The sequence below is a fragment of the Aptenodytes forsteri genome, unplaced genomic scaffold (assembly GCF_000699145.1).
Source record: "Aptenodytes forsteri isolate BGI_AS27 unplaced genomic scaffold, ASM69914v1 Scaffold3, whole genome shotgun sequence".
Classification (NCBI taxonomy): domain Eukaryota; kingdom Metazoa; phylum Chordata; class Aves; order Sphenisciformes; family Spheniscidae; genus Aptenodytes; species Aptenodytes forsteri.
In genome coordinates, this window is record NW_008795283.1 from 914,330 (window position 1) to 926,733 (window position 12,404).

Here is a 12,404-nt window from a genome sequence, read left to right on the forward strand (position 1 = left end):
CCTGATAAATGATAAAAAAACTACTGCCCTCCTTTACCATATCAGCCTGGTGAAGCTCAGAGTCACTGTTAAAGGTAGCAAAACCTTGTAAACGGGGAAAGAAATTCATTTGTGCAGTAATACAAGTAAAAAGTCAAGGGATGAAGCGCGTGTATACATACCAAGTAATAGCCTCCAAAGGGATAAAAAGTAGAAATCTGATACAGAATGAAACTCTTCTGTTGCTACGCACTGAGAAAAGTGGTACAAGAAGAAAACAGGAAGAAATGGACACTCTGGAAAGTCTTAAACAACAAACCCAACAAAATCGGAAGAAAATGGTTTAGAAGAGCCTTTAAAATGAGTTTTATTGTCAGAATTTTACAAGTAGCCTTCAGTGGCATCATACAAGAAGAACTCTGTTGCAAAACTCTAATAAATAGTCTGCCCCAAGTCCCAAAATATTTTTTGAAATAAAATAAAAACCAAACTTAAAAATAAAAGAGAATAAAAGCAAGACTTCAGGATGCTCAGAGATGTTAGCAATATTTCCCATTTACAAATAATATCAGGCATTATATAAATCTCCTTCATACAAGTCATTAAAAAACCCAAGACATTCTAAACCTTTACAAAAGCACTCCAGAAATAGTTCCAAAGAGATCCATTTCCATGACAAAACATTAGAGAAGAACTCCATGGGGATTAGCATCACAAATGAAGTTTGAGGTTGAAGTGTAGCGTGTACTTGTGTGGAGCAAGATTAAAGAGCATGAAAAAGGGATTTGAGAAGAGCGTGGAAGTTTCTGTGACAAGAATATGCCCGATGATTTTAATCTGTGTATTTGAGAATGTGGTAAAGGGAAGGGAGTGGATGCTCTTGAAATTAACCCCCAAATATGCTGCACTTTATGCAAGGCAATATTTATTAAGGTAGTGACTGTATCCTCAGAAGGGAGTAGAAAAGGTTTCTCAGCACACTGCATAGTTGAATGCCTGTGCAGACTGTGGCGCTTAAAAGTCGTATTCTGACACTTAAAAGGTATTTTCTGGAGAGGTAACATGTTGTGGCAAGTTAGCTGTTCCTTCAAAGAACAAGAAATTAAGTTTCCTGGCATGAGGCAGTTTGGGAAACCTCATGCTAGACAGTTTCACTGGGGATTGTGGATTTCAGAGCTCCAATCCTATCCCAGTCCTTTAAAAAACACACTTCTCTAATTCACCCCTTACATAGTCCTCTGTCTACCACAGTAAAAGATTTAGAAGACCTCTCGTAATAAAACACAAGTTGAATAAACATTTCTCAAATCTGTTGTGATTTGAGAAGTCCAGAGAAATGGAATGGGAGGGCAGGTGCACAGGGATGGTTTATGTGGCTTTTCATGGAAACAGTTCAGGGGAAAGAAATCTTAATCTCTTTACAACTTCAGCCCAAGTCTTCTGCACATATGCGAGTAACAGATTCCCCTGGAAGGGAAGGGGACTAAATTTAAGCGGTACAGCAACAGTACTCAGTATCTCTCAGCCCGCCTGATACAATACGAACTGCAGCATGCCTAGTTTTGCTGTTCGTAAAGTTACTTGCAGCCATTGTTTCCATGGGAAACAAAGACTACCAGAAATGCTAATGCAATAGATGTGTGGTAATATGCCTCACCCATGGCTCACGTCTCTAGTCTCTCTCCAAACGTTATGATGCTGGTTGTACTGTACCATACACTATGGACACGCGTTCTCTGTAATGTATGGGAAGGTAGCACTAGCAATCAAGCGCAAATTGCTAAGGAGACACCTAAAACATTGCATTACATCCCCTTGTCTGTGGCATACTTCAGAAAACAATGTAAGAAGAGCAGTAAAATAAACATTTCTTTCTAATTTTCTAGATGTCATAATATTTGCCAAAGCTGCAAGGAAAAGCAGATTACCTGAAACAGAGAGAAAGGAGTTAATGGAAACAGAGGCAGATGGAACAGCAAGCCTGATCCAGCCTCCAAATCATTTTGTACATAACAGATAAAGAGACAATGTGCAAAAAATAGACATTCACATTTTAGCAGTTAAACTTTTATTTTACCTTTTTAAAATTATTTACTTTATTTTTTTCTACAAAAGGCAGACATTGATTGTTTATCTGCAATTGTTCTGAGTGCGCGCAGAGATGCAAAAAAGGGTTATTGGAGGATGAAGGACAGGGAAGTGCTCTGACTATACTTTCACATGTCATGATTAAGGTGGCATTAAAGCTTAAGTCCCAGTAATAATATTCATAACAGAGAGTTTCCTTCCCCATACACTGTTCTCAGTTCATATCAATTGTGTTGAAAACCCATTCGGTGAATTTCTTCAGTTTCTCGGTTGCATTCTGGGATTCCTCCTGTAACCTCAAGTTGTCTTCCCGCAAATGCTGCACTTCAGCCTGAAGACTGGCCTTGTCCTCTTTTTCCTTAGGCACGAGGAAAAATACAGAACTTAGTGGAAATGTCAGGTCATGCTTCCTACCTATATAGAGAGGCAAGAATCTCTGAAGAGAGCACGAGTCTCGTTCTTTATAAGGATTTTATGTGCAGTAACACATGGTCTTATATCTAAGGGTCATTTGTGACATTTCACTCCTCGCTTTTTGCTTGAACGAGCAGGATTTCTCTCTATTAAATTCTAATACAGAAGCTGGCTCCCCAAGTGGTGAAATAAAATTGGGCATGCCCTGTTCTGTACGTACAACGTGTATGTACAACTGCTGATGGTTAACTAAATAAGACATAGGAAATATTCCTGCAAATACTTCCCCAGCTAAGAGGCTTTTTCATCTGACCACAGCAGATCCTTCTTGGATCAAGCAGGCAGTAACACAATACAGGAAGTTTCCACAGTAGAAATTATACGTTTAGATAATACTGTCAACTTTTCAACATCAGCAGGATATATTTACATGGACTAACTTCAAACGTTTCACAGTGTCACCTGAATTAGGAGTGGAGGTACTCTGAATCACCCTCCTAATTTGAGCAGAGGAATCAGATGCCTACAAATTTAGACACTCCACCCTAGCCTTGCATATATTAGAAGTGTGGCCTGAGAAAAGTAGTAAAGAAATGTCTTTCTCATACAAGGATGAGACTGTCACAGGCTCAGGCACGGCAAAGCAGGATTACACGGTTACTAGCATCACCTATCAGCACTAAATATGTGTCTTACAGATTTTCTGTAGATGAAATGTTTACCTTCCTTAAATCCTCTTGCAACATCTTCAGCAAACCTTCCAGTTGGTCCACTTTAGAGGCGAGAGTTGGAGGAGATTCTTTACTGTTGAAAGCAGGAAACAAGAATAGGTATTGATATGATTTACTATCTTCACATAGGGTAGCTAACAGCCTTGTCTATACCAAGTGGCTTTATGTAGGTATGCACTCAGGTACACTAAGAATTCACAAAATGAACAAAAAGAACCTAACAAAGAGCACATGGAACACATGCAGCACATTGATCAACAGAACGAATTTAACTCATGATTAATTGGGGCCATGCCATCACTTGACTTCTCTCTACTTCTACTCATTATATGTGCCTTGAATTACCATTGCTTTGGACACGTTCATGAACATCTCGGACAAGAAAGAACCTGCAAAAAGGTTCAACTGTACTTACGATTCTTCTGTTTTCACTTCCCACCACCATCTTCTCCATGAGAACTTGTGAAGAGTTCTTCTGTGAAGCCTGGAGATTGCTTCCAAATAAAGACGTTCCTACTCTTTTCCTTGGTTTTTAGCTGAGGAAGCCTGCATATCTGGTGTACTTACTTACCCTGTATAAGGCTTTATCTGTGCAGTAAGCTGGTCCTCAGCCTGATCACTGCTGGAGGCAGCGCTCACAGGTCTGTGATTTTCATCAGCAGCAGCAAAGAATGAAGCTCGCTGAACTGAGAAGGCAAACATACAGAGAAAACCAATGGCAGCAGTAACGATTATTTGTTCATGCACAGCACAACAGCTACACTGCAGGATCTCAAAGCAATTTAAAAAGTCTGTCTCAAGCAAGATAAGGTGATGATATACCAATATTGACTGGACAGAAGCAAACTGGCATTGCAAGTGTTTGCAGCAGGTTCTCCACTGTATTGGATTCAACATGCCAGCGCTAGCTCTGGCATAGCACTGCATGCTCCCACAGACCACGCATCACCCTCAGGCTAAGAAGCTCTCCGGGAGGGAGGTGCTAGAGAGTGCAAAGCAGATACCCCAGCAGCGCCCACAGAGTCCACCCAAGGCCAGTTCCAAGAGAGGCAAGAAGCCAAGCTGAAACAACAAACGCTGTGCAGAACTTCCTGGGTACAACTGCATGACACTACCTATTAACTCAGTAACTATATTTAGCTTCCTTCACTCCATAAAGGAACCTTTTATCTTGAGGAAAGAAAAGCTCGCTGTGCACAATTTACATGTGGAAAGTAAAATGACCAATGTAATTTTTCAGAACCCGCAATTTTTTTCTTATGCCTTAGAAAACATTTTCAGATTGAAACGTGAAACCTCTTTCCTGCCTCGTGTCTACACTTTTTTGTCCTGTAACTGCTCAGATGTTTTAACGCATCTCTGAATCATTATCACGTGGTGTGACTGTAAACTACTGACTGCCCCTACCTCTGGAGTTTCCTAGCACAAACAGTAACATAAACACGTTTTAGTTTAATAAATTAACATCTCTCTCCCTCAGCAGCTGCTGGTCTCTCACTGGAAACAGAACAGTATCATCTTTTTCTGCTTGGCAAATTTTTATTCTGAGCTTTCAACAAGGCTAAAATTAACGTGCCTTGGTATTTGATGGATTTTTTTCCTGCTCCTTTCTTTTTCCCTTTGAATGAAAATACTGTGCGTTCGTGTAGCTCAGGGATCCAGGCAGTTTTTGTTTCAGCTGTTTGCAGATATCACTATTTGGAACTTTGGGGGCTTATGCTGAAGACACCAACCAACGATGTAGAAGAGAGGTGTCCAGGATCACAAATCAGAATTTAGGCTGCTTGATACCTGTCAATCCCTACTGGCACCTGGCAGAGACTAGATACTGGGATTATATTGACATCAGACAGCTGTTCCCTCTCCAAGTCAAATCTGAATATATTTTTTACAGTGGTGAGATGAAGGTACCAGCCAACACGTTACCCCAGCTCTTCATCTGAGCTGTCAGTTTTCACCACACTGACTTTGTCTACACTTCTAAAGAGAAACACAAGTGAGTTTGGGGCCTACAAAAGTGAGGGATTCAGGTTAATGAGGGCAGTCAAATAAATCTAACCAAAAAAAGAGGATCTTTTAAACAGAAATTGCCAACCACAGTAAAACGCATTAAAACCTGGGTTTCATCCCTATGTGGTGGTGAAGAAACCATCACTACAAATTCACGTCCTCCTGAGGACTAAGGCTTACTTTGAATATTTTTTCCCAAGACTGCGCAGCAGAAATATGAGACGTGCTGAACCTACAACTCCTATGGCAATAGAGCAGAGCACACATGTACGTCTTGAACACCAGCTTAGACATGCACTGTTTTGATGATGTATATGGCTACTACCAGAGACCAGCCAAGAAAGCAAGTTACTTCACAGCCTTCTCCAACCACGCAGAATAATGTCTAAAAGATTCAGGATCAGTGAAAACACTTTCATGAGGGCGGGACAGCATTTATCCAGACATTAGGAAAAGGCACTTGTTTAATGCACCTAGAAGACTTTTCCATTGGATTATAGTAACTGTAAGGTAAACTCCCTTTGGGTTGAAGTGTATTTAATTTTAAATTCAAATACATCTAGGCAGCTTACAGTTCTCTTCAGTTTACTAAGTGTCAAGGAGACGGAAAGTGCCATAGGATGAAACGACACTTATGTGCAAGTCTGTGTATTCAGAGTATGCAACGAGAAGAATGGCAATGGAAAAATATATACCAACAAGGCATATTTCCCAAATTACCTTGGCAGCGCACTTCAGCTGCGCTACAGAAACTTCTTGCTAGTGCAGTAAGCAAGCAATCATTAGTGTGCTCATGTGCTTTTCCCCTGCTATTTGACTTGACTTTTGCACTTTCATGCCAGATGTCTTTTCCACCCTAGCTGTGATGTCTGCAACTGCTCTACATGAAATGAAAAGTAGCCAGTTTCACAGAGATTTGGCCAAGCTGTAGCACAGAGGGATTCCAGTATGAAGAAATGGTATCTGAGTATTACATAGAAAGTTTTAGGCTGTTAAGACTTGAGTTGCTATTTTAAATGAGCTTAAGCTTCAGACTAAGTAGAAACGGTAACAACCACAAAAGCAAGACTCAAGATTAAATAAAAACAACAACAAAACAAACCCCACTCCTTAATGAAGCATGCACAAAGACCAGTTTTCTAAGTATTATGTTCTGAAAACTTACCTTCAAAGGCTTTGGCAGCATCTACCAAGTTTGACCAGTCCAGATCAGAGGCAGAATCAGGCAATGGCATAAGACCAGGGTCTGGCATGGGCTGCCGTCTTTGCTCCTGGATATCTGTGAGGGAGCTGTCTGAGGCAGAAAACTCTCCTAGAGTAATGCAGAACAAATTATAAACTTCATAATAAAACCCCCAAATTCCCTTCTTAATACTAATGCATCCCTATTTTTAAGTTTTCTGGGATAGCACTTTTGGAACCAGAACCCAGTACAATGTTTGATCAACTGTAGTTGACCAGACACAGCATGTTACAAGCCAGTTTTTAGAAGACAGTGCTTCTCACCAGGACATTCAGCTGCTTTCTAACCTGCCTGAATCTTTGCAGCTTAGCACTTCAAAAGCCAATTTCTGCCTCCCCCCAGCACTGGGGCTGGGGGCAGTACTCTTCTACCCAATGATTCCTGCCTCTGCACAAGCTGAAGATACTTTGGGGGCCTCTGCACCTTGCTGGGCTTCTACACTCCCTGGCACCTATTCGCTCCTGTAAAAATACAAAATTGTGGGTTTTTTTCCTCCTCTCTTTACAATCTTGTAAACCAATGGGATCAGACTTAGGCCTACCAAGATGAATCAGAACAAGAAAACCCTTAAAATGACTTCCAAAGCACTGCACATCTCTCAGCAGTTTAGTGAAACCTCTTCATCTTTACTGAAAAATACCCACACCCACCCATACATTGGTACATGGCCCGCTATGGAAAAAACATTGGCAAGCTTGAAAGAAGGATATAAAGTCCCTGTAATTTTTGTGCAAACTGGTGCCTAGCAAAGTGAAACACTTGAATTATTGCCACTAATTAGGGAAAGACCAAACTGTGAACCAACAATTATCTACTTTATTTCAGTTTACTGGCTGCACAATCAAAAAACGTGCAATGCCTGGTCAGTCAGCACATGTATAAGCTCAGAAGCAGCAACAACCTGCTTCCTCATGCCCTCTGTTGGGGCGTAAAGAAAGTTTTGAAAAATTTGTAGGCGGTATTAGAAGCACCAGAGATGTAGGGGCCAGAAGATGGATTGGGCGCCTGGGAGGAAGCTGCAGAGAAGAAGGGTACAGTGAAGAATCCATTTGGACCAGAGTGAACAGAAAGACAGCGTGGTGGGCAGGACACAAGCCCATTGGAAGACAAATGCCACCAGCTGTGTTGCTTATTTTTGCCTGATTTTTTTTTTTTTATAGTCTAATAACTATATAACTTCAGTAACTAAAATAACTTTCTAATAACTTTAGCTAAATAATATTGCTGCCTGGGAAACAATGACTGGAAAAGCTACACTGCATTCACTTCTCTGCTCAAAAATCTTGAATTTTTTTTTTTTTGCCTGTATGCGTGTTTACTTTTTATAGCTCAATATTAACACTGAGGATTCTTGTATTATCTCCCCAAAAGAGGTCAGTTATTTGGGAAGTTCTTAACAGGAAAGAATTTACAATTAGTGAAAAGATACACAGAATTAGAAGACAAAACTAACCATTTGAAAAATTACCTGTTTTAAAAGTGTGAGTTGGATTGTTAATTAAGACAGATGAGTAAATAAGAGTATTTTTAGCTCATTGTTTTCCCTCTTCAAAACAAATGAAGGTGCTCTGGAATAGCTGTTCTTTGTTATTAAGATCATTGAATTACAAGAATTTTGAATAGCTGGAAGCCAACAAATACCTGTGGTATCAAATATCCAGCTCTATTTAATCCTTCTATCAGCAAAGGCAATTGTGGGGGGGAGACAATTTGTGTGTCACTTAAATAGCTGGTTCTTTTATCATGCAGGCCTACATTTTACAGAAAATGGAAAATCTTGTTTTGTTGACAAATGTAGAAAAGCTTATGTGCTAGGAGGAGCAATCGGTTTGGTGTGGAAGAGAACGTGACAGTGAAAGAAGGTTTTGTGGTTTTCTTTTTGGACAATACAGGCATCTAAATGAAAAGAGACCAAGCTGCTGCTTTCCATTTCTACTCAGATGGCATCATTAATCTTGTGACCCCAAGCCCTCAGAAGCCAAATCTGCTAGCCAGTTACAAGTGTAACCAAGTCTGCAAAGTTATTTTTGTGCATATAAAAAGCAGAAGTGATGAGAGCTCAGTTTCCTAACTCTTATGCAAGAAAGATGTTATACAGAAACAACAGCCTGTGCAAATGTCAGGTTCAACACTGAAAACTGATGCCTGGTGATCACAGACAGATGAAAAGAATTTAAAATAGATTTCTTCAGCAGCCTTCACTGTCAAATGTATCTTAAGTATCTAAATACAGACCGTGCTTAGGGCCCGCTATAGTGAGTTGGATCTATTGATAGCCTTGCGTTTTCCTCTTGAAACATACTAAAACATGAATAAATTACAGCAGATAGGTACTTCTTCAGAAAACGTTGCAGAATCCTACACTGGAAGATCTAGCTCTATTTCTGGAAAACACATTTAGTACACATTTAGTTATGAGGTACAGCAGGAACCTGTGAAAATTCCCTTTCTCACCAACTGAGACATTCACATGCGGCAACACACAACCTATCAGGTAATCCTACTGAGACTTTTCAGTAAACTAATGGGGGAAAGCCAAGTGCCTTCTTGACAGCAGTTTACCAAGTAACTACTTCTTGTTAGCTGTTGATGTGTGACTAAAATTAAGTAACTCAAGTCCTGTAAAATGAATAGGGTAAGGGAGTGAATTTAAAACCAGTTGCTGCAATAAAAGCTGTATCTGGTGTAGTTGTACATCCAAATGTCCGCCTTCATATCATTATTTTCCTAATAGTATTTTGTCCCCATAATCCCACACTAAAGGAACTGACACCTGAAGTTATCACTGGTGGATAACCAGGCATACGTTATTTGCCCATTGGTCCAATTGGTCCAGATGACTCCTGGAAGAAATGGTGAAAACTTAGAACTGATGAGGCAAATTTTTGTGCTCCCTCCACAAGGTAACTGCATGACCAGTCATGCAGCCTTATACACACTGAAGTGGGGGGGGAATTTCCATCCTATTTTATACTTTCAGGCATGTGACTTGACTCTCCTCATTTTAGCAAAATCAAGATGGAAGTACTAATTGCTGCAACAAACATTTTTCCCTTAACATGATTCACAAAGGATTCCTCTGAAAGTAGAAAAATGGGAAATACACTTACCATGTAGTGATTTCATTCCCAAAGTATATGATGGTCTCCGTAATGGCAGTGACTTTGGGAGAGAAGGGTACGTGCTGGTGAACAGGACATCATTTGGCATGGCTTGGTCCAAGAGCGAGGCCCGCGAGGTGAAGAAGTGGTCCCTTTGACCACTGTAAATACTCTCATCTGACAAAGTCCTTTGCAAGGCACGCCTTGTGGTAGGAGTGCTGGGAAAGGGAGACTGACAGGACAGAGTGTGTGACTATAACATTCATAAAAACAAATAAAAAGAAATGAGAAAAAAAGAATAAACTTTTGAAGTCTATGTTGAAATAGTTTTTAAAAACTTTTTTTTTTAAATAAGAAAGCAGGTGTTAACATAGTATTTTTTCAGAGTGGATAGGAAAAAGAACTAAAGGAATCTGCTTTGAAAGCGATTATAACTAGATAATGTATATAGGTCTTTTTTAGCCAGTCTCACGTTCTACCTTTTAAATACCTTTCAAACTTCTCCTGAAGTGGAAATCTCAGGCAGCCCTCACGGATTCTAGAGCTGACATGTTGCAGAGATAATGTTTACAGAAACAGACTGAACACTGCATAAACCAGAGTTCTCCCTCGTGCCTGGGGGAGGCTGCCTTCCTGCAGGCAGAGCCCCAGCAAATGCCAACTAATTAAAAGTCTCGTATTACTGAACAACTAGGAACGCCCACCACTGCTTCGATTCTTCAGAAGGATTTGAATAAAAATTAAATAATTTTAGTAGTCCCATAAGTAAGACAACTTGTGTCTTACCCCCACCATCATCCCAGCTTTCCCCATGCTCCACATCGGAGAAAGCAATGCTGTGGTTAGCCTGGAGTTACGTACTCTCCGGCCAGTGCCAGTGAGCTGCTATCAAAGAATGCATAACCATTCCCATCAGCAGAGACACTGATTTTCATGAAACCTGTAGCAATCTAACTATCTCTAAGACATAACATTTCTTTACGGTTTGGTTGAAATTTGGTCCAAAGGCTTTCATGGAGAAACGGCAAACAGAAAGGAAGCCCTCACCACCCTCATTTGCTCTGTAAGCAAGTTTAAACAAAAAAGGAGATAATATGATTTCCAGAAAAAGTGCTTAAACATTATAAAGAGTTGCTCATTTGCACAGAAAAATAGTTAACTCGTCTCACAAAAAGGAAAAGAATATTTAAACAGACGGTACTCTATTCCTGTGATCAAAATCCCACACTACAAGGTGGGAGAAGAGTGTGGAGGAGGGACTATTGGTACTGTAGTACCAATGGAAGACAATCTGCCAGAATTTTTTTTCCCCAAAACATTGTGAATTCCAGTATTAAAAGACTGCTTCAGGTTTTGCTTTTACGTATTAAGGATCACAAACAATTAAGATTACTTTCAAAAACCTGCTATCATCAAAAAAACAAGAAAGGAAAGAGAAGCCATGTCCCATGCCAACTTTCTAGTACGTCAACTTCTCCCTTCTGCATTGCCTCCCTCAGGACATGCCCATCACAGGATGAACCTTGCATATACAGTTAACATTAGAGAAATTACAACTTGTAATACACAGCTGTCACTATGTTACATTGAAGATCAAGCTGCTTTTTTATTCTGAAATTTAAAAGCTCAATCGGCAGGTTCATGTTATGTTCCAGTGAAATCTCCCAGCACTTGTCCTGAAGTGGCAAAGGAAAAGAAAAAGCTGCTAAGTTAAGCAGTGTTTACTCAAGGGGCCTGTAGTTCACTTAGTGTTAAAGAATTAGGAGCTGGAACCACCAGTTAATATCAGACCTTGAGACTAAGAGGTTGCAAAGATATGAACATCTGATGGAGTCGAAACAGAGTCAATACTGGTAGGAATTGTCTTCTGGTAATAGAGCAGAGGGAAGAGAAAAAGAAGGGTGACTTGTCTGAGAAGGTATAATGCGTAAGTAGTAGGTAAGGAGATAAGGAAGGCTGGGAAGATAATAAAAAGATGCAAAAGAAAATCACGACGCAGAACAAATTCTACTAGCAAACAAAGCCTTTGGCAGTCAACAGACAGGAAGGAGGAGGATTTTTGGTCTTTGTGCAGTGAACTGATGAAGGGCATTATCATTCCTGTTCTTATTTTTTTTTTAAACTGTCAAAAAATTTTTATGCTGTAAGAGCAACATTTTTGTAAGATGAAATATAAATCATGCAGTGGGCAGAAATGACAGTTACTTTTAAAATGGAAAAGATTTAATTTATTGGTGTGATAGAATGTTAGTAACTTGCAGAAATTTATCAAAAGTGCAACCTGAGTTAACACACTTGTTACAGTCACCAGGAAATAAAGATCAGGGTAAGAATTGAGTCACTAACCCCAAAGCAAAAAACCAACAAACTTAGCAACATATACACTTTTCATGGTCTTCAGGTCACCTCTTTAAGCAGAACGGAATTTCTTGGAATGAGAACAATGCCCTTGCTCAAAACAACCAACAGGAGATGCTTGCATCGCCCATGTCCCACTCCCCTCAGAACTACCACAAACCTAAGAAAAAGGTATCTTGCCATTGGCAAGGTTTTTTTTTTTCCCTCCAGCCTCAAAGGTAACATCTGAAATAATCCATTGTTGTGGTTTAACGTCAGTCAGCAACTGAGCACCACACAGCCGCTCGCTCACTGCTCCCCACCCCCCTGGTGGGATGGGGGAGAGAATCGGAAGAGCAAAAGTGAGAAAACTCATGGGTTGAGATAAAAACAGTTTAATAATTGAAATAAAATAAAATAGTAATAATAATAAAAAAATATACAAAGCAAGTGATGCACAATGCAATTGCTCACCACCCGCCGACCGATGCCCAGCCAGTC

The 12,404-nt window shown here is 40.0% G+C and overlaps 1 protein-coding gene across 2 annotated transcripts in view; it reads right to left on the reverse strand.

Moving 5' to 3' along the window:
• Positions 1-321: 321 nt before the first annotated feature.
• SIPA1L1 (signal induced proliferation associated 1 like 1) overlaps positions 322-12,404 on the reverse strand; it is an 82,260-nt gene continuing 70,177 nt past the window's right edge. The window contains exons 16-20 of one of the 2 annotated variants that reach the window (XM_019472074.1): positions 9,576-9,819; positions 6,388-6,534; positions 3,784-3,898; positions 3,204-3,285; positions 322-2,425 (exon numbers count right to left, since the gene is read on the reverse strand). In XM_019472074.1, the coding sequence (XP_019327619.1) occupies positions 2,282-2,425; positions 3,204-3,285; positions 3,784-3,898; positions 6,388-6,534; positions 9,576-9,819 (732 nt within the window). In that variant the 3' untranslated portion in view covers positions 322-2,281. The remainder of the gene's footprint in view (positions 2,426-3,203; positions 3,286-3,783; positions 3,899-6,387; positions 6,535-9,575; positions 9,820-12,404) is intronic. The other variant, XM_019472075.1, reaches the window with a different exon arrangement.